The sequence below is a fragment of the Solea senegalensis genome, linkage group LG2 (genome assembly GCF_019176455.1).
Source record: "Solea senegalensis isolate Sse05_10M linkage group LG2, IFAPA_SoseM_1, whole genome shotgun sequence".
Lineage (NCBI taxonomy): Eukaryota > Metazoa > Chordata > Actinopteri > Pleuronectiformes > Soleidae > Solea > Solea senegalensis.
The window spans coordinates 23,564,073-23,591,916 of NC_058022.1; the positions used below are offsets into that span (position 1 = coordinate 23,564,073).

Below are 27,844 nucleotides of genomic sequence, written 5' to 3' on the forward strand. Positions count from 1 at the left end.
GGCGGAGCCTGGGCATGACCAGCCCCAGCAAATATTCACAGTCTTGCGCTCTCGCACTTACTTTCCATCCAGGTTTTGGGAGCTTCGTCGCTGAGCTGAGGCACCGTGGTTCACCCCTGCGCTGTGCTGTGCCGTGCCGTGCCGTGTCTCGCTCTGTGAGTGTGAGCGTGTGTGTGTGTGTGTGGGATAGTGTGTGACTGCCTGGGACGGATCTGCAGCCACAGTATGAGAATTTCCATCCCAGCTTTTTTCATCTCTCTCATCCTCATATTTGATCATTTGATTTTTTCTTTTGATCACTCGACCTCATTGTGTGGCTCCTCTCATTTCTCGACCGCTGTCACCCACAGTTTGTTGCTCACCACCTTCACTTCTACCAGCAGCAGCAGCAGCAGCAGCAGTGGCTCCAGGTGAAAGAGGAATATCCCCCATACTTTCCTCTTCCGTGGCCGCTCCTGCTGTGGATTTTTCATCACCACTGGACTAAAACGCAGAGGGATTTATTTATATTTGTGCCACAGCGGACACCAGCACTACTTCTTCTTCTCTCTGAGGGATGTATTATTACAACGCTGTGAACGGTGGAGAATATAAACGCACTGTCTGCTGAATGAACTGCCCTCGTGCGCCTTTATTTTTTTTGCAGCAGGTCTCTGTTGTGGAGATGCTCTAGTCCGGGGGGTTTGTGGTCCGCACGTCTCCTCTGCTCTGGATCAGGATATAAAGTGAAGAATCTGCGCCTTTTTTTTTCTTTTCTTTTTTTTGTTTTGACACCGAGGTTTTGGTTGTCGTGCACCCGCGCGGAGGTACGTGCGCACGCGCTCACTCACCATGGGAGACTCGATGTGGAGATATTATTTTGGAGTTCTGTTTATTGCCTTCAAAGTGGACTTGTGCCGGGCGCTTATCCTGGAGTCCATCTACTGGAACACAACAAATACCAAGTAAGTGGAACACACACACACACACATACACACAAGCCGCGCTCGTTACGCTGCTGGCTCCCGTTTAGTGTGTGCGCTCTGTCTAATTTAATATCGCTTTGTCCCTCGCTCGCGTAAAATAACATAGGTTCACGTATACTCGCTTTATAGACGCTTCTCTTGAATTCGGCTTCGGCACTGCGTGAAACCATGACCGAGAGGCGCGTGATGTGGAACTTGAATGTCTTTATTCACGTTCTTGTCGCCGATCTCACGGAATCGGCGTCTGTCACGTAGTTATTAATAGATAGATACATACGGTTGTGAGCCAAGTTCCCCAGTTCCTGCTTCATAATTAGTGAACGTTCTGAAGCAGCGTGTCCGCGCCGCTGCTGCGCACTGTTTGGCGAGAGTTTAGGACGATCGCGGGCGTTAAAGACGTAGGATAATGAGCCTTCTCCTCCACCGAACACCTGTCAGGAGAATAGAGGCTCGTATCTCATGACTCCGCCGCTCAACTGACACGGCCCTGTTTACAATGTAGTTGCTGTTGTGTGGAATATTTATTTTACGCGCGGTGGAGAGCGAGCGAGCGAGTGAGCGGGTGCGCGGTGCCCCTTGCTCGCTCTGCCGCGCGACACGGCACACAGCCCCCGCTACAACTCTCCTGTCACTCACACATTTATTTATTCATTATTAAATGTGTTCGTCGTGGGTGCAGTTTCGCGAGGAGTGACTGGAGGTGGTCGCGTGGCTCTCTTTTCTCTTGCGTCGGGCGCCTGCACCGTGGAATTATCATATATATATTTTTTAAGTTAATTTTACGCTTCGATTCCTCGGTCAATAATAAACGCTGCGTTTGGCCCAACGCAGCTCCGAATGCTCCATCGTATATTTATATATATATATATATATATATATATATATATATATATATATATATATATATATATATATGTGTGTGTGTGTGTAATTATAACAGTATATATGATTTTGATAATTTTGAGAAAAATAGAAGACATGTTGCTGCTTTGACACGTCGAGGAGATTTGGTGGAGCTGGCGGGACGCAGCGCAGGGCTTCTGTTACTCCAACTATTTAGCGTGGAAAGAATTTAAAGTAGCCGAATAGTCTTCTATATGTTTGTGTGCTCGAACTATTCTGAAAACATGTTGTGAACGTCTTTCTTGTGTATGCGGACTCCCAGATGGTCCCATTCTCTGGTGTGTGCGTGTTTTTGTGAACATTTAGGACATTATTCTCCTTTCCTTTGCTGCTGTCCTCTTCTCGTAAGATCACCTCATACAGACCAAGAAAGTCGGTTAGAACGAATGTCTTTAAATGAAAAGGTGTCCCCCTCTCCTCGTCTCCCTCTGTCCTCCCGCTCTCAGTCCTGCTCTCAGCCCGGCGGGGGGCGCCCCTCTTTGTGGCCGTTTCGTCACGGCCGAACTCCAAAGTCACTCGGTTAAATGCAACTTTTGAGAACACAGAACAGCATTTACCTCTCCCCCCACCCCCCCCTCGCCGTCTCTCGCGATTTTCCTCTACTTTAACGAATAAAAGAGACGCAATGACGGGCGTCTGCGCGCAGTGCTGCGGGGTTCCTGTGACGCGCAAAGTTTAGAGTCACCGAATCGGACACTTATTGAATTAATTCCAACCTAGTCCAACAAAGAAAATAACAGAGATCCACTACCTAATCCATAAACACTTAGTATAGTAATAGTATAGATAAGCATACAGATGACATACAGCACAATGGAAACAAGCAATCCACTGTATGCGCGCTGTGCCTGTTTAGAAGGATATTACATTGTGTGTTTGTGTGTTGGACTGAACACTGACACTGATATCTGCGTGTCTCACCATGCATCTAATCATATAACCTCATTAAATGGTCAGTTATAAGACGTGAACACATTTTAAATGTTGGTGTAGACCCAACGGATGTTTAAATATATGTACATGAGTGAACGTACCTATTATGAGATAAATAAGTTTCAGTCCATGGGTCAGATTATTAAAAAACTGAACAAGAGCAGTTCATTCTGCTTTTTACAATACTTAATGTACATATAAGTAAACATCAAAACACCATTTCACAAATGTAATATATAATATATTTAATATTAATTATGTATGTGTTGTATGTCTCAAAATGTATTTGCGCAGTGGATTTACTTATCTATATATATTGAGTATTTGCTGTATTGATAATTAAGAAATATAGGGTACAATGTGAGATATATATATATACATATATGTATATATCACCAAACAAATTATTTGTATGTTTTTAAAGTAGCACTTTTCACATAAAGTCCTGAGAATTAAAGCTTTTTTCCCACTTTGGAGCCGTAGTCTTCACTTGGCGTGTCAGTTTTGATTATGGAAAGAAGGGTTTAAAAAAAAACAAAAAAACAAAACAAACAAGCATGTCCACCCTTTGAGAGAAGTAAAAGCTCTGGACTGCCACAAAAGTACTGGGCATTCCATGAAATTAGCTGTGCGTGTGTGCATTCTTTGCCGCTCTGTCTGTCTGGCGGTGGGTGAGGAGTTCAGAGATAAAAGGTCACAGAGTGTTATCGTTGTGTGTCCAAACATATCCTCCTTTTCAAGTGCAATCTTTTTCAACAAAGTTGAAATTAAATATGTTGGGTTAAAAGAACCTCAAGCAAGAGGCTATTATTGACATATTTGCTTTGCTTAGCCCTCATTACATCAATCATTAAGTACAGACAAATGTTAAAGACTTGAGATCGGGATTCAAAATGTTTACTGTTACTCATAAATTCATCTTATGATTATTAAGATGTCTGGAAATTATGGACATTTTCCCAAAACTCTACATGACAACGTCCTCAAGGAAACCAAAACATATTCACATTTAAAAAGCTGAAAACTAACTAGGTAACGTACTAATTAACAAACTAATGTATCAATTAACTGAAACAATGAATAATGAATAAAGCAGTTGCCATTCAATTATGAATTGAACAGATAGATAGATAGATAGATAACACAAAATATGGAAAACAATATCATAAAACGGAAGACGGAAGAAAAATGGAAGATTGCAACCTGAATGTAATCTCTGTAATTATCACTGCTTATTTGGAATTTTTCCCCCCTAGTATTAGTCAAACTCACGGTTCACTGAAAGTCCCTCTGTGTGTGTATCAGTCATTTCTGGTCAGTAACACACGGTGAATATCTTCATTCACCAGAGACAGAGCCTCCTGCCTGTGCGCGGCTCCTTGGGTTCGGCGTTGAGCGTTCAGGGAAGGATGAACGTAGGGAAATGTGAAGTTGTAATGTGCGCGGGCTGAGGGAGAGGTGAAAGCAATCTGTCTTTTTCTGTGCCAGCGATAAAAGAGTGTGTGTGTGTGTGCCGGTAAGAAGAGCCTGCAGATATACCCACATGTCATGATTGTTTGCATTTTACTCGTTTACTGTCTTTATGCATGAACTCCCCAGGAAAAATGAAAGAGAATCCCCCACTGATACCCCCTCACCCCCAAATATCACACACACACACACACACACGGCTCCTTCTCCTGCTAATCCATTTTGTAGTCGGGAGGGAGAAACAAAAGCGATGCCTGCTTTACATGGTTTATGTAAAAGGAGCGCTGCCTCTTCTCCACTGCAGTTCATTAAGAGATTACATAGAAGCCCAAAAAGGCCCTTTGTGACTGGGCAGTGGTGGGGGCACCTCAGTGGGCACTTGTGTGAATGCAGGGGTGGTTAGATAGAGGGAGAGAGAGAGGAAGTGGGGGAGAGAGAGAGGGAGGGGTGACATAGAGATGTGGGTCCATCATGAATGACTGATGAAGCCTTGTGCTGAGTCTGGTAATGATGCCTGCCATCGTCATCCCAACCATCCTAACTCCCCGCAGTGACTCTAATTTGGCCCTTTTCCCTCCTCAAGAGGGAGAACGCGATTGTTGTCATTCATCTGCATCAACCCCGGCAACACGGGGTGAGAAAGTAAAATCATGTCATGTCTGACAGGAGAGTCACCGCCGGGATTATTGAGAGGTGAACTTTTATTTCCCGAGTTACTGCAAAGGAAGTAAAAGGTTGTGATTAGCATTGTGTAAAGAATGAGTAAGAGAGACGAAATGGAAGACAAGGAGAGAAGAAAGTGTCGGGGGCTTACTTCCCACCCACCTGAGGGTGAGGAGGATAATTATGTCTAGGCCCACTCAGATCCCACAGGCCTGGATTACAGGATGAAAGGTATAAGGCCAAAGGCACGGGGAGCAGACAGGAGGACCAGGGAGAGGACAAAGAGGGGGATAGGGTGACAGCCAGTGGAAAGACCCCTCATCCCGTCGGCCGACAGAGGGCGAAAGCCCCAGCTCTGCGAAAGAATCTCGGGGTGGATTAACCCACACTGTGCTCCATCTTTGTCGGCTGCTATAATGAATCCCTGCACAGCAGCTGGGATTGTGAGTCAAACAGTTCTCTGCAGTAAATATTCACCCTCTGCTTATTTGTTTGCACCGGTGTAGGGTCGGGCAATATATTGATATACTATCAATATTGTGACATGAGACAAGATGTGGTCTTAGATCTTGAATATCGTCATGTCGCGATAAGGCGACTTTTCCTGGTTTTAAAGGCTGTTACACTGATAATCATCACGTTTATATTCAATACATTTGTGAAACACACCAGATATTATTTACGATATAAGTATATCACTTAATAACACTTCTTTAGTAATAAGGTAAGATTTAAATATCTGTAATACAGATATTAAACAGTAGATATTTCATTTTAGTATTCAGTTTTAATCTTTTCTTTGTCACATCGAAGATGCTTAAATATCAAAGAACTCAATTGATTAATCAATGATGAAGATGGTTGATAATGAATTATCAGTTGATAGATGATTCATTGTTGCGGCCCTAATTTAAACTGGACTTCATACAGAGACATACGTCTTTTTTGATATGGAAAAAAACCCACATCAAATGTCTCTGTGATTGTGATATGGTGCATAATCTTACCTGTCAAATTCATGCAAACAAAATAAAGAACAAACAACAAGCAAGACGTTTGTCTTGCTGAAATTAACCACAATTTATCTCATAATTGCAGTGCCTTATTAGATTTGATACCCCCTCCCCCTGCACACACACACACACACACGCCATTACCCCCCCTCTAAGTTCTCCTTCCCTTCCTTTGTTTGCCCCAAATGTTGCCTTTCACACACACACACAAACACACTGACACCAAACTTGAAGGCGCGAAAACTTCGTTAGAAGGTAAACGACAAAGACAGATGTCCTCTGGCAAAACTGACACGGTGTCACCCGCCTGTGTGTCTGCGTTTTACTGAAGTTTGTTTTGCTGTTTTTTTTTGTTATTTCGACTCACTTTGGTTAACGTCTGTTTTCCACCGTTAGGTGCCAAACGCAGTTAAAAGCAGGCACAGCTGGATGTCCACTAAAGAGCAGGCAGAGACCGAAATAAGGAAAGTTGCGGGCGCTTTGTTGGTTGGAAATGGTCAGAGCCTTATGTTGGAAAGCTTGGTGTCTGAGATCAGGGATGTAGAGATGTCACTGCGATCCGAGAGTCCAGACAGACTGTGGCTCCTCTCACCTTGTCACCAAATGGTCTGAGAGTGAAGTTAGAGCAGAGGCCTTGTGTGTGTGTCTGTGTGCGTGTGTGTGTGTGTGTGTGTGTGTGTGGCGTGTCGCCAGTACCTCCTGTTACAGTACTGTATGTCGCTCTAATGATCCTGCTCACACTGAACCACACAAAGCTGGAATAATGAATGCATTTGTGTGTGTGTGTGTGTTCTTGTAAGTGTATCTTTGTGAGGACCACAAAGCAAATAAACCATAGGGAGAGAGGACATTTTGGGAAAGTGAGGACATTTTGTCTGGTCCTGACGACCTCTTTTTTTGGGCATCTTTTTCTATTATTGTCCCCAGTAAGACTACTGCACAGTAATGTGTGTGTGTGTGTTACCGTTTTAGCTCATTTTGTGGCCTAAACACCGACCTGTCAGTGATAATGTGTGCGTGTGTGTGTGTTTTCTTTTCTAATGTGTATCTTTGTGAGGAGCTAAAAACATATAAACCATAAGGACATTTTGGGAAAGTGTGGACATTTTGTCAAAGGGCTTTTTTGGGGGTTAAGACCTGGTTTTAGGGTTAGAGTTAGACATGTGTGTGTGTGTGCGATGTCGACGTCCTGTCTCCCTTACGGTGGAGCAACTCTGGTGTTTTTCTATATGTTTATGCAAATTAGTAAAGGGTGCGACTTTCCCACCTTCTAGAGCCTCTCGCATCTCCTTCTCTCTGTCTCCCTTCCATATGTCCTCATCACCTCCGGAGATTTGAATTCTGCAGGGTTACACTTATCAACGGAGTGTGAGAACAAATGGTGCGTGACGTGATAAGAGAGGAAAACAAGAAAAGTTCTCCAGAAAGCTACAACTTTTGGTTGTTTGTCTTGTAACAGTAAAAAAAAAAAAAGAAATGCTTTATAGATTCAAGATTCAAGATGTCTATTCACAATTTCGTGACAGTCCATGCACAAAGGAATACAGAAATAAACCTTTTTTAATATTAAATATATATGTTTATTTTTATTTTTCTGTTAAGGCCACACGGGTGGTGTAGTGGTTAGCACTCTAATCTTGTTTTTCCTCACAAATTGTTGATCATTTTTTGTGCTCAGGGGCGACACTTTTTCATATCTCACATCGGATATCACAACAAGTTCAAGAAAGTCTAGTTTAAAACCACCTTTAAACAAAAGGACTCACTTTCATCATATATAGGGTTTACAGTTTGACATTTTGACTTTTCCCGACGTCTGATCTAATGATATTGAACAGTATCACATCAGTAATGATTCTATTTGTCATTACAACATGCCTTTCAACACAGCTTTAGCTAATTTGATGTGGAACACTTGTATATAGTGCAGTACCTATCCCAAATCTTTCACTTTTATGAATAATTGATGTGTTTACTGCACTGAACCAAAGCAAAAAAATAAAAATTTGAAGACTCTTGGAATGAATCCGCCCTTATTTTATTCGAGGAGTAAAGACATTTTGACAGCAGTGAGACATATTTTCTGTTGAGGAGGAGGAGTGCTTGGAAAGTGCAGGGGTGAAGGGCCACGGTGGTGGTGCGGTGAACCTGTTGTTTGATGTTCCTCTTGCTTGGCCTTTTATGCAGCTGCAATATCGGGCTCTTAAGTCAGACCTTATGCACCTGGTGTTTTGTGTGAATGGCTGCTATTAGGCCAGGTGTCACACACATTTACTCACTTCAAAACAAAGGCAGAGGAGGAGATAGACAAGGATAGATAATGAGGTTTCAAATTGACAGCGTATTGGTCCCCAATCAGCCCTTAGACAGCAATAAACCTGCATTCAAACATCTTCCTCTTTTATTATTTTGTTTTCATTTCATTAAATTTAATGCAGGACTGGGCAATATCATTCGCTATTAACATATATATCTTGATATAAATCAAACCAATAGTTCTGTAAGGCTGGGTGATATGGTCTTTATTATGATATACGGGATATATGGGAATATAAAGGTGGACACAGGTTGTTTCTCTGGATTCATGTGTTTGTACACTGTAAATACACAAATAAAATATCTACTGTTTATGATCCGTATTACTTGCATTTCACTTAATACATGCTTTATTACACAAAAGTGTTATTAAGTGACTTTTTTAAAATATATTTCTATCGATTCCATGTCATTTTTTAATCAGTATGTATAACATTATAATAAGTAGTATGTTTCAATATGACGATAACCAAAATTTGAGACCATATCTTGCCACGTCACAATATAGATGTCAAGAGTTTCATTTCATTTTCCGGAAACAGAAGCGTGTAACAGAGAGGCTGGTGTGCGTGTGTGTGTGTGTGTGTGTGTGTGTGTGTGTGTGTGTGTGTGCGTGTGTGCACATGCCTCTGGCTAAGGCTGATCTGAGTGTTGAACTGAACTGTAAAGACGGTGATAAAAAACAGGATGCAGCTATTATGATACAGAAATTCAAACTGTGTCAGAACACACACCCATTTCACTGTATATCTGTAAGTGCTTGTGTGTGTGTGTGTGTATTTCTGTCTTTGTGACGTCAAAAAAAACCAAAAAAACTCACAAACCTGTGTGTGTGTGAAGACATTTTGACCTTGTGGGGACATTTCATCTCACCCCCCCATAATTTAAAGGGACCTTTTCAGGGTTAAGGCCTGTTTTTAGGGTTAGGGTTGGAAGAGGATGTCTACGCTGTTTCCTCACTAAAACAAGTTGTGTGTGTGTGTGAGAGAGAGAGCTACAGCTCTCCTTCCCTTTGTGCCAACTTCCTGCAGAGATTGCGTTCATGATGTCAGACCTCAGATGCCGTGTGTGATAGGATTGTTGCATATGTAAAGTTTGTTCCTCAGTGTGTGATAAGACTTCAGATGATAAGAAACAGTAACATGAGCAGCAGGGTTGTCACTTGAATGCAGAACGCACCCCGTGCACAGTTTTCCATGTCGTAGCCATGAACTCAGCAGGTCCATGTGAGTGCGGCTTTTCACATCTAGACGGACAATGAAGCTGGATTCTTTCTCTGTATTTGCATATTTATAACCATGAAGGAAAAAAACCTGTTCTGACATTAACTTTAAACCTAACAAACACGCACAGATTCATGTGTCCCATTCTTACTGAGGACACTCAAAGACATACTGCATAACCCTTAACCTAAAACTAATTCTAACCCAGAAAAGTGGACGGACAAAATGTCCTCACTTTCCCAAAATGTCCTCTCTCCCATTGGTTTATTTGCTTTGTGGTCGTCATAAAGATACACATATAAGTTCTTGTATTTCTTTTTATCATTTGTGCATTGACTTTTCAAATTTACTTTACAAATACAAGTACACACATACACACACAAAAAAACTAGTATTAAGTATTTAGTGAAAACCCCAAACCAGAACTTCATAAAATTAGAGCCCCTACGCCCCTGCTCCTCTTTATGTTGTTTTTATGGAAGCAGATCAACCTCTTCATCATCATCACACACACACACACATAACATTTAAAATAAGCACACAAATATCTTTCACCCCGGTGTAAACACATGCCCACTTGCACACACATGAATGCGTGCCTCCAACCATAAGCACAGACACACACACACACACACACACACACACTTTGTGTGGACATGAAGCCCCCGAGGCTTTTTCACTGACTCATCCTCCGTCTCGCTCTCTGACTCTGTCGCTCCCACTTCTCCCTCCCTCTTGTTTCTTTTGCCTCAGACTCAGACACATGCATGTCAACATGGCAGGTGGCGCTATAGTGCACGCACATAATATGTCCTCCATCTGTCTCTCAGCTCACTCTCCTTGTGTCCGTCACCGGACACACTACACCAGTGCTGAGTGTGTCCCCAGGGGGCAGATGAAAAGAGATTCACTCGGCCTGGTTAGCCGCTGCGCATGTGTTTCTGTCGGTGTGTGTGTGTGAATATGATGTGTATCTGTACACTCACACACGTTCATGTCAACAGCAAAATGATGCTGCTGTGAATTAGGTTAGGGTGGTTAGGGTTAACGAACAGCCATTTTCAACGTCAGTTGAGCTATCTATTATTTCCTTGATTCGCTGGTTAGTTGTTTGTTCCCGAATATGTCAGATAATGATCAAATATATTATTGATCATTGTCTCCTAAACCTAAAAATGTTAATTTAAAGAGGAGCAAATATATATATATACATATATATGTAAAATGATTATGAAAATTGTTGACAATTCATTCACCATTATATTATCAATTAAAGTGTTTACCTTTGGGTTTGAACTTTTGGTCAGACAATAAGGAGATGGTCATCCGCAGCACTAAAACTAAAGAATGGCTATAATAAGTTGTCATACAGGTCATGTTAAGCATTTGTTCCTGCAAACACAAACAACGCAGCCGTGCACTTATATTAAGATGTGATCGTCATTTACGTTAGTCAGTATTTGCACCGCCCTGCTGTCGGTTTGCTTTTTTGGGATGCTGTGAAAGGCCTTGTTAACGTTTCAAATTTGATTCAGGTGTGGGGCAAACTCATTTAGCAGCTAAATACGGGGTTTCACCTCTACCTTGAGCTCCAGCTGTGAGTGTGTGTGCATGTATGAGATAGAGATAGAGAGAAAGCGAGAGCGTGTGCAAACACAGGCATGCTGCAGGGGCTCTCACTGCACCCAGACTAAATGACAACATTATTTCACTTTTGGAAAGAATTTAGGGAATTTCAACTGCTCTCTGAGACACAATGACAAAATGCTCTCGGCTCTCTCTCTGTGTGTGTGTGTGTGTTTGTGTGTGCGTGCGCGAGAGAGTGTGTCTGCTGTTGTGAATGTAGATCTTAATTTTCTCACATGACTATATGGGCCAGTGTCAATGAACTGAATCCATCATTGGTTGCTTCAATTGTTGTATTCATTTTTATTTATTACACTCCTGATATATTTATTTATAAAGATGAATTTTTTCATCCAGTCGCTCTCTCACACACACACACTCCCACTTACACACATTCTCATAGATGTAATGCATTCTCTTGATCCTTACTCTTAACTTTATCCATCACAACTAAATGCCTAAACTTAACACTTGACCCCAAACCCAAAGATTCTAACTCTCACCCTAAAATGTAGTTTGTCTTTTGTCAAAATGTCCTCACAAAGATGCAGGACAATCATTCTTCACAGCCTTTTAGAGACACCTGTTCATTCCATTGCTGCCACGATCAGATAGTGAGCCACATCACACTTACCGCTTATCTTTCTTCATCTAAAATTAATGGACACAATTAATATTTAAGCGGACTTCTTCTTTTTTTTTTTTTTGCCAGATCTGGGGAAGTTTAATAGCAAACACTCCATTCTATCACACATAATGAATGTCTCCTCATCAGTTTTCCCGCAGCTGACTAACGTGCTCTGTTTCTCTTCCCAGATTCGTGCCAGGCCAAGGAGTAGTGTTGTACCCTCAGATCGGGGATAAGTTGGACATTGTGTGCCCGCGCGTGGACGGCGGGATGACCGATGGCGTGGAGTATTACAAAGTGTACATGGTGCCCAAGGAGCAGCTGGAGAGCTGCACCGTCACCAAGGCGAACACGCTGCTCCTCAATTGTGTCAAACCTGACCAGGATGTCAAGTTCACCCTCAAGTTTCAGGAGTTCAGCCCCAATTTATGGGGCCTGGAGTTCTTAAGAGGGACAGACTACTACATCATCTGTGAGTACTGATTCGTCCCTGAAGGCATCATCCGTCACACCGTTCACAGTTTAAAAGGGAAAACAGCGTCGTAAAATTGGGCGGAAAGTTGAAGAAGCAGCTGTTGATGACAGTTAGAAATGTGTTGTGGTACAAGACGGAGCTTGTGAAGTAGGGATGCGTGACACTGGACCTTTTTCCGCCATACAGTATGTTTTTTTACTTATGGTATGGTATTTAGTCTCATTTAGTCTTCATCATAATACATCTTAAAACCAATATCTGCAGATACCAATATCGTATTGTGCTAATGTGCACAGGAGTTCAATCTCACTTGTTTATTGTTAGTTTGGGGCTTTTTTTCATTCAAAACACTGTCACTTCCTGATCTGTTACCAGAAACCTGGGACTACTTCCTGTTACCTCTGTTGTATTAACAACAGACGAGAAGTTCTAAAATGAAAGATAACACTCGTGCAGTTTATTTTTGGAAGAATACTGCATTTAAGCTTCTTTTTAGCGTTGTGGCAAAACATTTACATGTGAAGTAGTAAAAAGCCAACGTCTGTGGCTCTTATTTTGAAATCCAGTTTGAAGAAGCGGTGCTACGTAAGATTGACTGCAGGAGGAGCCTCTGCATCACTTTCAAAGCAATGATTACATAAAAAAAACATGTATTTCCACCTGTTTCGTGACAAATCAGGTTGTGACAAGCACATAAATTCATTTGAAGTAGGTATGGCTTTATACCAATTTTATACCAATGTCAAAACCTTTATTAACTAAGCCTTTCTACCGCTTTTGAAAAACTAAGCCATTCATAACACACTTGTATTGATGCATTTACCACTGAGCCACAACCAGTCATTTCATCGACATAATGAGAAAAACAGTGAAACAAAAATTCTGCAAGAAATAATAGGCCACAGCATGACTCATATAAAATGCTGCTGTTTTCTTTCATTTGAAATGGTTCACTCTCGACTGGTGTTTTCTTCTTTTATCTTAAAATAAGTCGACACAAGTGATGCATCGAAATGATATGTAGGGCTAATAGATCATATCAGAGTTTACTTTTGAGTTTATTTTATGACATGTGATCCACTGACTTTGACCACTATGAGATTCATACTGACAATAACCTCAACTTTGATTTAAAATGACGCTGAAGTAGCATCCACAGAAGAATGTGTTTATTCTCTCATTAGGAATCGCTTCTTGTAATTCTTGTAAAGTGTCCTGATGAGTAGGTGTAATGTTTACAGATGGTGTCAGTGCTTGCCAGATCACAAAGCAGTATCTGAAACTCACCTCTTTAGGTGTTGCACATGCTATATACGCATGCTAAATGAGCTCACCCTCCATCCTTTTGCCTTGGAAGTGAGTGATTCAGCATCCAGTCCCGTGCTGCAGGTGTGTTCTCACTGTTCATCACCTGCGACACACTAACACCATCCTAGGAGGAAGTTGTGTTGGGGTTTAGCGGCGGCCCCCTGGTTAGAAACACTGAAGGTGGACTGAACCATCTGTGTGGCACTGATGGGGGTTGTGCGGCAGATAGGACCATCTGTGAGGCTCTGCCACCGCCATCTGTGAGCTGTCACAGTAGGGGAAGGCCATATTTCTGAGTGAGTGGAAGGAAGGGAAAGAGAGCAAAGAACGGAGGAGAGAAGCGCATGGATTACTGTACCTATAACCCAAATCATCCATTACGGTGACATTTTCCCAAATTAAATGTGGAAGGTAACAGCTGATTGCACTGCGTGGTGTAAATCCAATTTTAACTGCCTGTTCCAGAGAAGGCCTCTGAATTTAAATGTCCTCTTCTACACTCAGAAGTCAAATTAGAGGGATCTGTTTAGCAGCTGCTTCGGAAAACAGTTTCTTTAACACCGCATGCCTTTTTTTTTTTCCACGTCTGCACAAGTGAACTCAGAGTGAACAGGCAAACAGCTGTAAACAGCTCTTGTGGCTCATAGCTGTGGGATATTTGCGTGTCAGGTCATGTCTCGCTGTGTCAGTGTGTCATTTTGTGGTGTGAACAGGTCAGACACTCATTCTGTTAAATACACTTGTTGCTAATAAAGCAGGTTAAACGACTGATAATGGCTCCAAGGCAACAAGGAACCCCACGAACAAACACTTGCTGTCAAATACCACGCATAAGAACATCTGTACGGAGAAGGCGAGCACAACATTAGATGTGGTTTGTGTGTGCGTGCTTGCTGTGGGACTACACAAACTGTGCGACTGAGGAGATGCAGACATGATCAGCCTCCTCTCTCATCTCGTCCTCGCCTCCCTCCAACCAAATGCAGCAGTTAATTATTTAAGAGCGGGTGCTGGTTGTTTACTTCCCCTGTTTCTCACTGTAGTCATCTCTCTGTGTTCCTGCCACTAGATTAGGGATAGTTTAATAATTCCTTTAGCATGATAATCTGAGTGACTTGAAAATGCTGTTTAGCTCAACAACAAACAGTACTAATGTTTTATCTTTCTAGTCATTCCAGGATGTAATGATTTGTAATGATCTAAATATATACACATATATATATGTATATATTTATATATATATATGTATATCTCAAAACTCGGAAATGGGAGCGATGTCACCCCTGGGTTGACCTGGTTCACAATGTTGTATGTTGTAGTTTACAGTGTAGCAACATGTCTACAGTTAAACACGAAAAAGAACTATGTGTCTACTGTGAAACAAGTACGACACGAGAGCTATTAATAGTAAATGTAGCAGTGTTGGTACGGTGTTGGTGCAGCCATCTCTGAAACCTGAACTCGGGGGTATTTGAGGTTGCTCGGAGGTTCTGCAGCAGAATTAGTTCATCTGTTTCCTCTGAATGTCTTCATTTATGCGTATCTTTTTGAACGCTTATGGACATTACTGATGAACACATTTGCTTGGTTACGCAATGCAAGGTAAAGTGATTGTGTTGTGATACTGAGTCATTATGAGTAAAAGGCAATCATAATCTCTGTACTCAACATATGAATTTTATTAAAACATGAATGAGACATAATGTTTTGGGTACACATATGGCAACATATTTTAATTTTCATAAAACTGTACAGTAGGTGTGTTGGTGGAAGGGTAGATAGATAGTATTTGTGTGACATGCACACACACACACACACACATTTGCATTTCCATCTGCAGCTCTCGACCACAGCCTGAGCAGACGGGAATATTCGATTTCCCACCACCTCTACCTCCGTCGACATCAGTCTGCTGAGTCAACATGTCGCAACACAAGAGTGGTGGGAAAGTTCACTGGATAGCTTTAAAGTGGAGGTTTTGGAGAAAAAAAAAACTATTTTGCAATTCTTGCTCCCATCGCAGCTTTATGCAGAGCGATGTGCGTGTGGCTAGAAAGCGGGAGCCGCGTCACCCTATGATGTCGATTGTCTCTTGTTGATAGCTCCACCTCCCGGTTCTGCAGCTTTAACAGCCCACTCCCATGATGTGAACTTAGCACTGCTCCTGTTTTTTTTTTTACGGCCCGCTTGGAGAAGCTCCAGGATTTGCTGAGGTAAACACAACAAGGAAAGCACAAATAAACACGTAAGCAGAAGAAAGACAGGAAGAATAATTGAACAGAGGTGTTTTCCAAAAATAAACCGTGTTGGTTTTTTTTTGGGGGTTTCTTGTGTTGTGTTATAATTGCAGTGCAGTGCATAGGAGCAAATGTGAATCATAGGTTGTGGGTGTAATTGTGGATCATACATGTGTTGGGATGTAACACAGTAGATATATCTCCCTCCAGCTCTATTGATCCATCAGAGTGTGACTCCACCTCAGAGTTCACAGCAAGGATCTCATTAGTTCTTTGCAGCGAGCCTTTAATTAACAAGCATTGTTTTCTCCATTGCTTCTCACCACCCCCCATATATACAGTATATATGTGTGTGCGTGTGAACATTATTAAGTGAAAAAAAAAAAAAGTGAATTCACAGGCTCTCCCTTGTGTCATGTCAAAATAAATCACTAGGACTGCATGTTACAGATTAAGACGCATTTTCAAGTCGCTCATGTGAAATTTTTACGATTTTCCTCTTGTGTTGTCTTACACGCATAGAGACGGCAGCTGTATAATGTAGATGTCTGTCAGTGCACATAAGTGTGCAGATATTTGCGCACGCGTGTGTGTGTGTGTGTGTGTGTGTGCACGTGCGCGTTTGCCTTTTCATCAGAGTGTCCGCGCACGTCGCCGCTCTCTCCAGTTCAGCGCACATGAGCTTGATGTGATGCTTTGTGGCAGCATGGCCTGTAGTCGGGAACCTGGCAAGCGAGATGATTACATGACCTAAAGAGGGAAAGAGAGAAAAAGAGAGAGAGATAGGGAAGGAAAGTGGGCAGAAAGAGTGGCATAAAACATAAGAGGGAGTAGGGGAATGAGAGTGAAAGAGAATTTACAAGGGAGGGAAGGATGAGCTAAAGGGAACGGGGGGGTGTACAGCAGGAGACAGAAGATGCAGGATGAGTGAAAGAGGGCACAAGAAGGACAGTGACAAGTGACTTGACAGTCAGAGCACAGACATGCACAACAACATTACATTGATAACTTTCATCACCTTCTGTCTTCTTCCTGCTGCTTCAACAGGAACATTTTCTCCTGTTAAACTCAAATATGCTCGCCAGTGAAACTATCAACGCTATATTTGACCTTGGTGTTGCCAGGTTGGTAGTGTTAAAGCAGTAATTGCTTTAACATCACATTATGAAAAGGGATGGCAGGATAAATCAAATGTAGCTGCTAACGTAAATGTTTTTTTTTCTTAGTCATTCTGAAAAAAAGGTCTTTGGCGTCGTTTCAGGAAATGTCTCCCAAATTGGCTTAAAATGCTGCAGTACATTTTTTTTTACTTTTTTTGTGTGCACAGTCCCTCAGAAACTCAAATAGTTGGTAACAAATTAAGGTCGTTTTTTTGTGTGTAGCTGTGGAGTGAGTGAGTGACCGGTAGCTGTGGTCATTAGACACCTTTGGCATGTGGAGGTAACCCAGCTTGGCCCTGCCTGGCTGCAGTCACAGGCATTATCTATAGCCCATAATAACTCACAGTCACTATGACGGTGGTTTTCATGCTCCATAGCAACCTGATGCTCGGTAATTATGCTCCGAGTTGAGATAATAGCTGCCATCTCCCCTCTTCTCGTTCTCTGGGACACAACCCCATTCATTTATTCATTCATTCATTCAGTGTACAGTTCACTTCCTGTCACTCTCTCTGATGTTGGTGTTGTTGTTGTTTCAGTATTTATGAATAGCCCGCCCTTATTTTTCAGCATTGCATTGAGTGTTAATTACACAGTGTTAGCGAGTCAGCTTTATGGAAACTCTTCGGGATGCATGACAGATTTTTACATCGCAAACCAAATTGCATTAACAATAGAATTTAGAAAAGAATCGATATTTACCTTATATTATTAATATTAAATGAAGGCCAGGGACCACTAAGGCCACTCTTTAAATATTGCTTCAGTCAAACTAGATTTAATTTAATGTAATGGTCTTGTTTTATTGTTTATTGTGATTTGTTAAACTACTCTTTGTTTTGGCACATTTACTTTTATTTTTATATTGTTTTTATCTACAGGGACATGTATATAATCGTGTGTCTCTTGCTTTTACCCGTGAGTATCCAGCGTGTGGTTTGTCTGCCAATCTCTGTTTTTAAAGGTGCTATTTAAATAAAAAATGTTAATGTACAAGTGGTTATTGCTGGTACAGATGGCTTAAGAGCACCTTAAGAGCAGGGGTGTGACTCACACATTGTCTGTTGTGTTCAACACAGAGTGATGTGTTTTTTTTTTGTTTTTTTTTACCACCCGCTTGATTTGATAAATGGGAGAAAATGAAGTTAAGCAGGGTAAATGAAGTTAGGGCGGGCGAGGATGAGGCGGGGCATCTGCGTGTGCTGTGTTTATGGTGAATGTGTGTTGCTGCTTATAACTGTGCTCGCTGTGATAATGCGGAAAACAAATTTAGCGGTGGCTCTGACAAAAACAGCAGACACAGAGAGGCTATTACATGTGTCGTGTGTGTGTGTGTGTGTGTGTGAAGGCACATTTTTACAGACCCACTCAAGCTGTCACTGTGGTCTTGAGCAGCACTGTGTCATAGTCAGTGAGCGTTTTCCTGATGGCCTTCTTCCTTAATTGTGGCCCAGTCTTGGGTGTGGGTGTGTGTATTGAAGCTGTTTTTTAAACTCTTTCTTCACCACTTCACCAAAAGCAGTGAGAAAATAGACTGCAACCCCCAATGGGACAACATGGAGTGAATGTTGGAACATCACATGTAGCTTTTCTTCCTCTTACTCTTCTTTCCCCTTCTTTCTCCCTCTTGTATCCTCACTTACCGCCTCATCTCTGAGTGTTGCTGGCTGCTGTAAAGCCAACTACAGGACAGGATACGATAGAGAGAACAGGACTACAGCAGTCAGCGGTAGTTGATGACTAAATCTGTTTGTGAGGTTCTTGTATGAGGCAGGTCTATCCCTCCCCCTCTTCCTTCTGTGTTCCCCGGGCATTAGGGATTAGCTGGTTAACTCTAGCCAGCTCAACTGTCCAGCTCGGCCTTGTCTGGCCTGAGTCATTCAGCCAGTCTTAGTAGTTTTGACAATCAAATTCCCTTTAGATCCAAGTCAGCTTTGCCTAGAATGCAGCCTTGGAACTGAGAGTGTGTGATTTGTTCCACGTTAGAAGGGGAAGAAAAGTTAAAAGATCCAGAACGATTCCAGATTGAAGGATGTTTTTTTGATTTATTTTAGATGTGAAGGAAATTACAGACAAGTTTGACGTTTTTCAGCTTGTCTTTTCATCTTCAGTTTAGATCTGTCTGAAATGGTTTAAAGGGCCTGCGTAAATCTTCTATCTCTTTAGAATGTGTTTGCCATTTTTTTCCTCACCATTAGACTTGTAATTGAAGTTTGTGTGCTGCTCTTTCTCCCGCACCAGATCCCATAGTGAAAGTTAGCATTTTTAGCTCACGAGAACACAATCGAGAACGCCTCGATTGGTGAGTTTGTGTCACTTTTTCATACACTGAAATCACACAATAACGTATTTGAATTTATTTTAGCAGTGGATCAACAACTCCTGTGTGCTGTGATGTGAAATCAGTGATTTTCTCTACGGACTTGCTGTCTATAAGTGCAAGATAAAGTAATTAAACATAATGTTGAGGTATCATAGACTTTTGCATAGTGGCTAAATCTGTCTGTGCTGGCCATCGTGTTTTCACCGAGGTCGTGCATGCCATCTTTTGCTAGTTCTCAGTACAGGGTGCCTGCAGGGGGCACTTGTAGCCCAGTCAGCACTGACTGCGTGTCTCACTCAACACACTTCAAAAACAATCTCAGCTATCCCTTTAATAGCTTTAATAGTGCAAAAGAAAAGAGAAGGAGTTGCACAAGTAGCGACATGTGCACCATATGAGACCCACTGCCCTTCCCACCCCTGTGACCTCTGACCTCTTTAGTGTGTTTAAGTATGCTTTACATTCCAAGCAGCTCCCACCTGAAACCTCACAAACATGCCATCTCTGTGTTTTTCACTCCACAAACCCACAAACTGTGTTCAGATGGTGAATGGCATCTGAAATGTGCACATAGGGCTAACAGGTAGATATGTTTAATATCTGCATACACACACAAGCGCAGGAGCACAAGCCTTTAAGAAGCTTTGTGTGTAATGTGCTTTTCAGTCTCCAATGAAGAGCCATAGGTCGACTAGAGAGAGAGCGAGAGAGAGAGAGATGGGGGAGAGGGAAGGCAAGGTGGAGGGTGAGACGTGGGGGGCAGGGAGTCCTTGTTAACATGCTCTTGTGTGTCCACTCCCATCATTGTCTTATTGAAGCAGGAGGATTTGTATCAAAATGATTGCTAGCCCGGGGGGGGAAAGGAAGGGGAAAAGGTAACAATGGGGAGGAGGAGAAAGTGCAGAACCATGCATAGGCTTCGTTGTTCAAAGCTTTAAAACAAAACAAAAATCAGGATTGGGTGAGACATGTTAAAACAATCAGTTTAAACCTCTCACGAGTTACATTTTGGTGTGGAAGAGGCTTTGGACAGATTTCAGGTACAGAAGGACAGACGTGCTACGGTGACGAGTGCGTAGAAAAGTGGGGGGAAAAGATGAGGATAGGCTGGAGAGGAAGCAGAGGGAAGGGGAGGGGTGGGGACGTGGCGCGGTGGGGTGGGAGCAGTCACAGTGAATGTGGGCCACTGTGCATTGGCGGGAAGCCAAGCTGCTAAGCCCTGGCAGCTCGTTAGCCTCTGTGTTACCGACCTGATAGACCACAAGCCCCGGCTACCCCCTCCTCCCCCTTTCCCTCCCTCCCAGCCTGTTCCCTGTCCTCCTCATTGATTGACGTTCACTGCAATTCCACACCGCGGCCTCCAGAGGCAGCACAGATAAACCCACACAGGCTCATACACAGAGGTGGAGCAGCAGCTAAATGGTGTAGAAAACATCCAGCAGAAAGGACCATTGTGTTGGTGTGTGTAGGCCAGTTGTGTAGATATTCATTTTTTCTTTATCAAACTTTTTAACATTCCATACATCATCTGCATACAGAGCCTATTTGTTTCTTCCTGTTTCTTTTAACTGCCTCACCAGATTGATTTCCCCAACATCTGCTACTGTCTGGCTCTTACATTCAGTTTTTTAGTTGATCCACAAGCTTGGCTTTCAGTTTGTGCCTCAATAACTGGCTGCCACTCTCTGTGTTGTCAGTCGCTTTCCAAGATGGCCACTGTCACCGTAGCCAGAGCCGTCTCCCTCCCTTCCTCCCTCCATTAGCCCCCCCTCCCGCCCCTTAACTGTCTCCTTCAACGATCCCCATCAGCACAGTTATAGATATTATAGTTGCAATTACTCAAATTAATTGACTAAGGGGATGGAAAATATTCTGCCAGAGAGGGGCAAGTGAGGAGATGAACGGGTGAATTGTGATTTTATTAAAGAGGGCATAGAGTCATATCTTGCCTCAGTGGAATCATTTCAGTGCCTCTGTTGTCTTTCAGACACAATTCCCCAACACAAGTTTTTAGCTATAGATGATTACAATAGCCACATTTGTGTGTGTGTGTGTGTGTGTGTGGGGGTTATCCTGCTGTGCTAGCTCTTGCCTTTACACAGACATTTATCTAGCTCTGTTGTTTCTGGAGTGTTGCAGTAACATTCACCATGTTCATTCCCCTTAGACGAGTGTGAGGCAGAATGAAGGCTCATCATACTTGAACTGACTGTGCAGAAGAGGGTGGTTAAAATTGGGTTTGGCAACGTATTGGTTTGATCAATAATACAAAAAATAATCTTTCAGTGTAATATTAATTGAGGGAGCTTAGCGAGAACGCACAGTCTATACCTCCTCAAGACACCTTGTCAACCCTCTTTCTTTGACCACGGGAAGTTCAAAGAGAGTGGGTTCTCTGATTCGCTACTAATACTGCAGTTCCATATGGTACGGTTCGGTTTGGTACAGTGCGGTATGGTTTGGAACGGGAAAGCCTTTGGTCCGACTTTGACTGCAAATATCACCTTTACTTGGTAGATGTGGGCTGTTCCTCTCCAAACTAAGTCATTCCACTCCGTGGAAACAGGGAATAAGCAGCTGCTTGTACACTTGTCACTTGTTTGGAAAGCTTGTTATTCCAGTATTGGTAAAAAAAATCATGAAATCATGTTTGTCTGTCTGTGCTTATGAAGTGTGAGGAGCTCATTTAAAAATAACACAATCAACCCAACTGTTTTTCAAATTAATTGGAAGTGAGAGTCATCCACTTATTTTCTACTTCAGCTTTAATTCTTACCTTATTCTCCTTTCTCTTGTCTACAGCTACATCTAATGGCACTATGGAGGGAATCGACAACCAGGAGGGAGGAGTGTGCAAAATCAAGTCCATGAAAATGATCATGAAAGTGGGACAAAGTGAGTAAACTATGTTGTTAAATTATGGTTGTACGCGCAGACATGAGTGGGCACCAGCACAATGCAGCACTCCTTGCTCAAGTGTGGGACACTCTGAAAAATACCCTTATAAAGTCATGGGAGACTGTGGGAGACGTACAGCTCCATCGTCTCATGACACCTGTGAGGGGGCAGGAGATCTAATCTGGTGGAAGTGTGTATCCGCTGGTATATTCTCCCTCAGAAAGTCTAAATGATACCACATACACTGAACACTGAAACCATGAGTCATGACCGCCTTTCATATTATGTACTGAAGTCCTGACAGTCATTGGACATTCTCCTGAGAGTCTCCTGCCAATCTTATCTTAAAACAAGGATGGATTATCTGGCGATTCTCCTCCTGTTGTGAACATTTCTGACCCAAACGCATTCACCATATAAGAAAAGCAAACAGGGAAACTTGGCTTGTATCCCAAGGGTTGTTGGTTCAAACCTCGACAGGTGAAAGGCTGGGCAACCCCTGAAAAGGTGCAGAATCCCTGTTGTTCCACATTGATTGGGTTAAGTGGACACTCCTAATTGACTCCAACCCCTGGGGGGCAAATTTGTACCGCATAAATGGGAGGGTTGTGTCAAGAAGGCTTCTGGCATTAGAAAACATCACTAACTGTTGAGCCGCTGCAACCCCTAGAGAGAGTGAAAAGAAATAAATTGACACAACACACATACTTGTGCAAGAGAATTACCCATTAATTTCTGTGTCTTGTCTTTTTCAGATCCCTCTGACCCTAATTCACCCAAAGACATCCCCACCAAAGTCCCTTTCTACCCACCGCACCCAGAAAACAAGGACAACTATAACAGTAATGACGTGCTGGAAAAGCCAGGTGAGATTCTGAGCTTAAATCCTGGGAAAGATGTGATTGAGTGGAGGATTTACTGACACAGTTGTTCAGCCAGATTCAAACCGATGTGTAAAAGTGAGGGTTTGTGTGCTTGTGTGTGTGAAAGTGAAGGAAAGAAAGGTCAGCAATTCATCAGCCGCTAATTAAATGTTACCTATAAAACTGATAGGCATCTCTGGCCTCTCAAGGACTTGGAAGGGATCTACTCACTGGCCTCAACCCACCTCTTAAGTGACGTTTTCAGGAAAATGATGTGATCGCTGTCTGCCATCTTTTTAATGACTTGCTTTTAGTAGACAAGCACTTTTTTTCCTGGCACCAAATCACAACATGGTCCCATGATGTGTGTCTCCAGGCAGACCTCTCTTATCTCTGCTATTACACTGCAGTTAAAAAATATCCCATGAAGAAAATCAGAACAGTAATTCATACAATAAGCCCTGTTCAGGAAAGAAAACAGGAAAGGCCCATGAATAAAACAAGCTAGGCCTATATAACGATCATCAAGTCCTTCCCTCTGTGTCCTGGTTTCACTCCCAAATCTGACATCCTGCCCTTTAAAATCAGCCACCGATAGTTTTTTTCAGTCATCAGCATCTAATTTTTTGTCCTCCTGCTTTTTGTCTCATCCATCCATCTCAGCCAGTAGCAGGAGCATATGGTTGCCGTGGGCAGTGTCTTAAGTTAGCATAATCCCCTTGTAAAACCTCCTGAAGGGGAACAGACAGGGAAACTCCATTGCCACGAGAACAGAACACAGGTTTCATGATACCGTCATGTTATTTCAAACGTTACGCATTTTTTTCTCCTCTGACCTTGCATTTGAAACCAGTTGTATTTCAATTGACACAATTGAAAGTTTTTAACGAGTAGCGGGAACAGCTGACACTACATTGGAGCTTCTCTTTCTTTCCTTTCAAATCATCACATGTACTTTTTGTATGAATGAACGGCATGAGACTGTCCTCTCCCCCCCCCACTACATATTTTTAGAATCAGATTTAGGTCTAAGTCTGTGGCCAATTGTTTTTAAAGCCTTCACTATAGCTGCTGAACTTTACTAAAGTGCAGACGTGTTCCTGAAATTTGCCTGGACGGTAGCTCAGTTGGTTGACTGACGGGGGGGTCTTGAGTCAACATTTTGCGTTGCTGGGAACTGAACCACTTGCATCTCGCCGTTTCACTCACTCCAGCTTTCCTCTGTCTCACAGATGTAGCACAGAGGGAGAGCAACGACAACAACAGCGGGGGGAAGTCCTCCAGCATCATCGGCTCTGAAGTGGCCATCTTCGTCGGCATCGCCTCAGGCAGCGTCATCTTCATCATCATCATCATCATGCTGGTCTTGCTGCTGCTCAAGTACCGGCGGCGGCACCGCAAGCACTCGCCCCAGCACGCCGCCACGCTGTCTCTAAGCACCCTGGCCACGCCCAAACGGAGCGGAGGGGGCGGGAACAATAACGGCTCGGAGCCCAGTGACATCATCATCCCGCTCAGGACTGCTGACAGCGTCTTCTGCCCGCACTATGAGAAGGTCAGCGGCGATTACGGCCACCCGGTCTACATAGTTCAGGAGATGCCGCCTCAGAGTCCAGCCAACATCTATTACAAAGTCTGAGGTGGAACTTAGGACAGAAGTCAAACTGGAACAATCCCGGGAAGAGCAGGGTCTTGGTTTTGGCTGGCACCGCCTGCCCACCCACAAACAATCTCTCTTTCTCTCTCTCAGTCTGTCAGCTCCTCCTCCTCCTCCTCCTCCTCTTCTCTAAAGTTTTGTCAATATCTTTTTCTTTTTCAAAGTTTTACTGATACCTTGCTGTCTGATTTCATCACAGTTAGGGCGGATGGGTTGAGGGGAAATGCCAGAGAGAAGCCTGCTGCTGTCACTGCTGCTGCTCTCTGGGAGGTTTGGGAAATGAGAGAGAACAATCTTTTTTTTTCGGCAAAGTTGCTACCTGTTTGGGGAATCAGAAAGTTAGACAGTTGCACAGTGTGTTGTTTTTCTTTGCGATGGACAAACGGATGTATGGATGCAAAGGTGTGAAAGTAAATGTTTGACCTCACCTTAAGAGAGACTACTGGTTGGGGAAAAGCACGGGGAAAGAGACAAAAAACATGAGCGAGGAGGAGACGTGAGCGAGGATATGGGCTAATTATGAACTTGCAAAATGGCTGCCCGTCCTTAACGCTCACAAGCAAGAGAGAGACTGTGGATTTACCAGCCAAACAAGGAGGACGGAGAGATTCTAACACCAATCCTCTCCTGATTGACTCTCAGCCTTTCACCCTGCCACCAACAGGCTCACCATCACATGGACACACGTTCGCCCACATGTTTGCTCACCAATCAACCTGAAATGTTTGGGTTTGTAAGTGTGGCTTTGCATCGTTTCTTCTCATTCACCGTAATGTCTTCAGCCAATCACTCACTACGGTTCGCTGAAAACATGTTACTTGAAAGGTTTTAAGGACAAAAAAAAGAACAGTTTTCTTTTTTTCTACTGTCACCATTCACCTACATCTTGGTTTCCTTTTCCCTTAAAGTGACATGTGTGAAATCAAACATAACTTAAAAGTGGCTCAGAGTGAAGACCTTTAACGTCTACATCCCTGAGAGGGTGCAAGAACATTAGGTCTGTCTAGGGTGGCTTCTGGGAAGAGTGGAGGATCTTCAGATACATAGTGCAGCACTTTTAATTCCATTTGTGGTACCTCCCCTCTTCCCAGCGCTCCAGAGAGAGAGAGAGAGACATTTATAGCTCGAGATGGGGGAGCAGGTTCCGTAGCAAGAGTTCACCTCGACTTCTCTATGACCTGAGCTTTTCACATGGGAAAGTGTAGGGGCAATTAAAAAATCCACCTCGCCTTACTGCCATTGTTTTGCATCAGGTGAAGAAGATGCCTGAGATCTCGTTGAGGTTAGCACAGCTGGCTGAAACAGCTCTAGGTACTGTACCGTTTAGCCCGAGGGGTCCACTGATGTTTGAGTTTTGCCCAAAATCAGCATGATCTGGTGCTGTCCTTTTCTCATTAAAGAAGCACAGGGACATCTACTTAACTTGTTTTTCCACAGTTTCTCAATTTCCACTACCATTTCCATATTGTAAGTTTTTTTTAATTTACTTACACAGTAGGTGTACATTTTTAAAAAAAAAAAAAGACATTACAAGTAAAAAAGTAGAAAAAGATAAAAAAATAAAAGCAGAATTTATTTATGATAGACACACTGAGCACATGTGTTGTCAGGCGGTATGGAGAGGAAGAATAAGTAATGTTAATATATTATGGTATAAGTGCACATTATGCAATCTAGGTTTTTGATTATTTGATATCTCTCTCAACTCACTGAGTGCCGTGTTTTCATGAGCTCTTGTCCACAGACATAAGACTCAGTCCTGGGAAGAAGGACCAGACCAGGGGAGGGTGGCCAGTGGCCGCAGCCCCACGGGGAGTAGAGTATCTGACCCAAAATAGCTCACATTGGTGTACACAAGGGCAGTTGTTTCTCCCACACTCATTCTGTGTAGCATCTCCCAAAGGATAATACCCATGAACACCCAGTTCCCCCAGTTCTCCTCATGTCCAAGTTTATATTTCATCTTCATTTCTGATCATAGTCAAGTGCATATACCCAGCCGTCACCAACATTTGTCATTTGCTCATAGCATTGCATCAAAATTTCACCGAAAAAGCCAAGCCTTGTCTGATCTGAGGTTTGTGCCTCTGAGAGGCAACAAAATCTGCAAATATGCAATTCCTATTTATTTTTTTAATCAATGAAGAGGAAAAAAAAACAAAAAACAACACCTATGGAAAGTGTTCTTAACCACTGAAAGATGTAACGACACACAAATGAAACACAAAACTAGCAAAGTACTTCTCACGAGCCTGCTGTTTTAGTAGTTTTTTATTTCCTGCATTCAGTGTAGTATTATTTGAACCTTTTTTTGTTTCAAATATGTGCCGTAGTACAAAGGTAAACTGTGAAAAGACCATAAAAAAACATGCACGCGTGCGTGTACGTCACATCGCAAAAATGGTTTAAATGAAAAGGTAGCAGCTGTTTAGTTGCTGTCAGTCTGCGGCAGACTATGACAATCTTTATTCTTTTCTTTTCAATCTGATGTCCTTTTCTTAGCAGCCACACGACTAACGCTCTCCCAACGCTGACCAGGATTGGTTCACGCTGTTATGAAGTGTCATAGCGACCCTGTGAGAGTCTTAGCACACGGGCTAGGAGAAGCACCTCAGGCTACTGTAAATGCCTTGCTCGTATGGTCAGCCCTTGGTCACTTGACTCAGTAATTTTGCACCATATACTTCTGTAGGTAAGAAACTGTAAATACATTAATGTTTGTATTGTATATGGATCCTGGGTTGTTACAATAGCCTTATTCACCTTTTTAGGAAAGTAAAGAAAGAAAAAAGTACGGACAAAAAAACAAACAAACAAAAAAACAAAACGGAATACACTTCAGTAAAAGAGAGCATACTACTTTTTTGGTAAATAGCTTATGTAAATATTGACCACAACCCAATAAAAAAAACAACATTTTTTATAAACTCTTAAAGTAAGATGTTTTGTATAAAATTTGAATTTTTTGCTATGTATTTTAGCTAGCGTGCGTTCGGAAGCCCATGTCCTCCCCACTCCCTCCCCTTTTGCACTGTTTCCATGGTAATTTGGTTTAAAAAAAAAAAGAGAGAAATGTTGCCAAACCGACTGCTGCATATTTGTGCCATAAGTGTGTACCATAAATATTTATTATTAGTTTCTTTTTTTCTTCTTTTGTCCTGTTTATGATTTAATTTCAGTCCA

At 42.5% G+C, this 27,844-nt stretch overlaps 1 protein-coding gene across 1 annotated transcript; it reads left to right on the forward strand.

Moving 5' to 3' along the window:
* Window positions 1-76: 76 nt before the first annotated feature.
* Window positions 77-27,844, forward strand: efnb2a (ephrin-B2a). Its single transcript, XM_044017687.1, has 5 exons — window positions 77-944; window positions 11,929-12,212; window positions 22,046-22,138; window positions 22,897-23,007; window positions 24,237-27,844. Exons 1-5 carry the CDS (start codon window positions 832-834, stop codon window positions 24,641-24,643), a joined length of 1,008 nt encoding a protein of 335 aa, XP_043873622.1. The 5' UTR covers window positions 77-831; the 3' UTR covers window positions 24,644-27,844.

Coding starts and splice junctions, on each gene's coding strand:
- efnb2a (XM_044017687.1), top strand. CDS start 832: ATGGGAGACTCGATGTGGAGATATTATTTTGGAGTTCTGTTTATTGCC. Junction 945..11,928: donor TGGAACACAACAAATACCAA/GTAAGTGGAACA, acceptor TTCTCTTCCCAG/ATTCGTGCCAGGCCAAGGAG. Junction 23,008..24,236: donor TGACGTGCTGGAAAAGCCAG/GTGAGATTCTGA, acceptor TCTGTCTCACAG/ATGTAGCACAGAGGGAGAGC.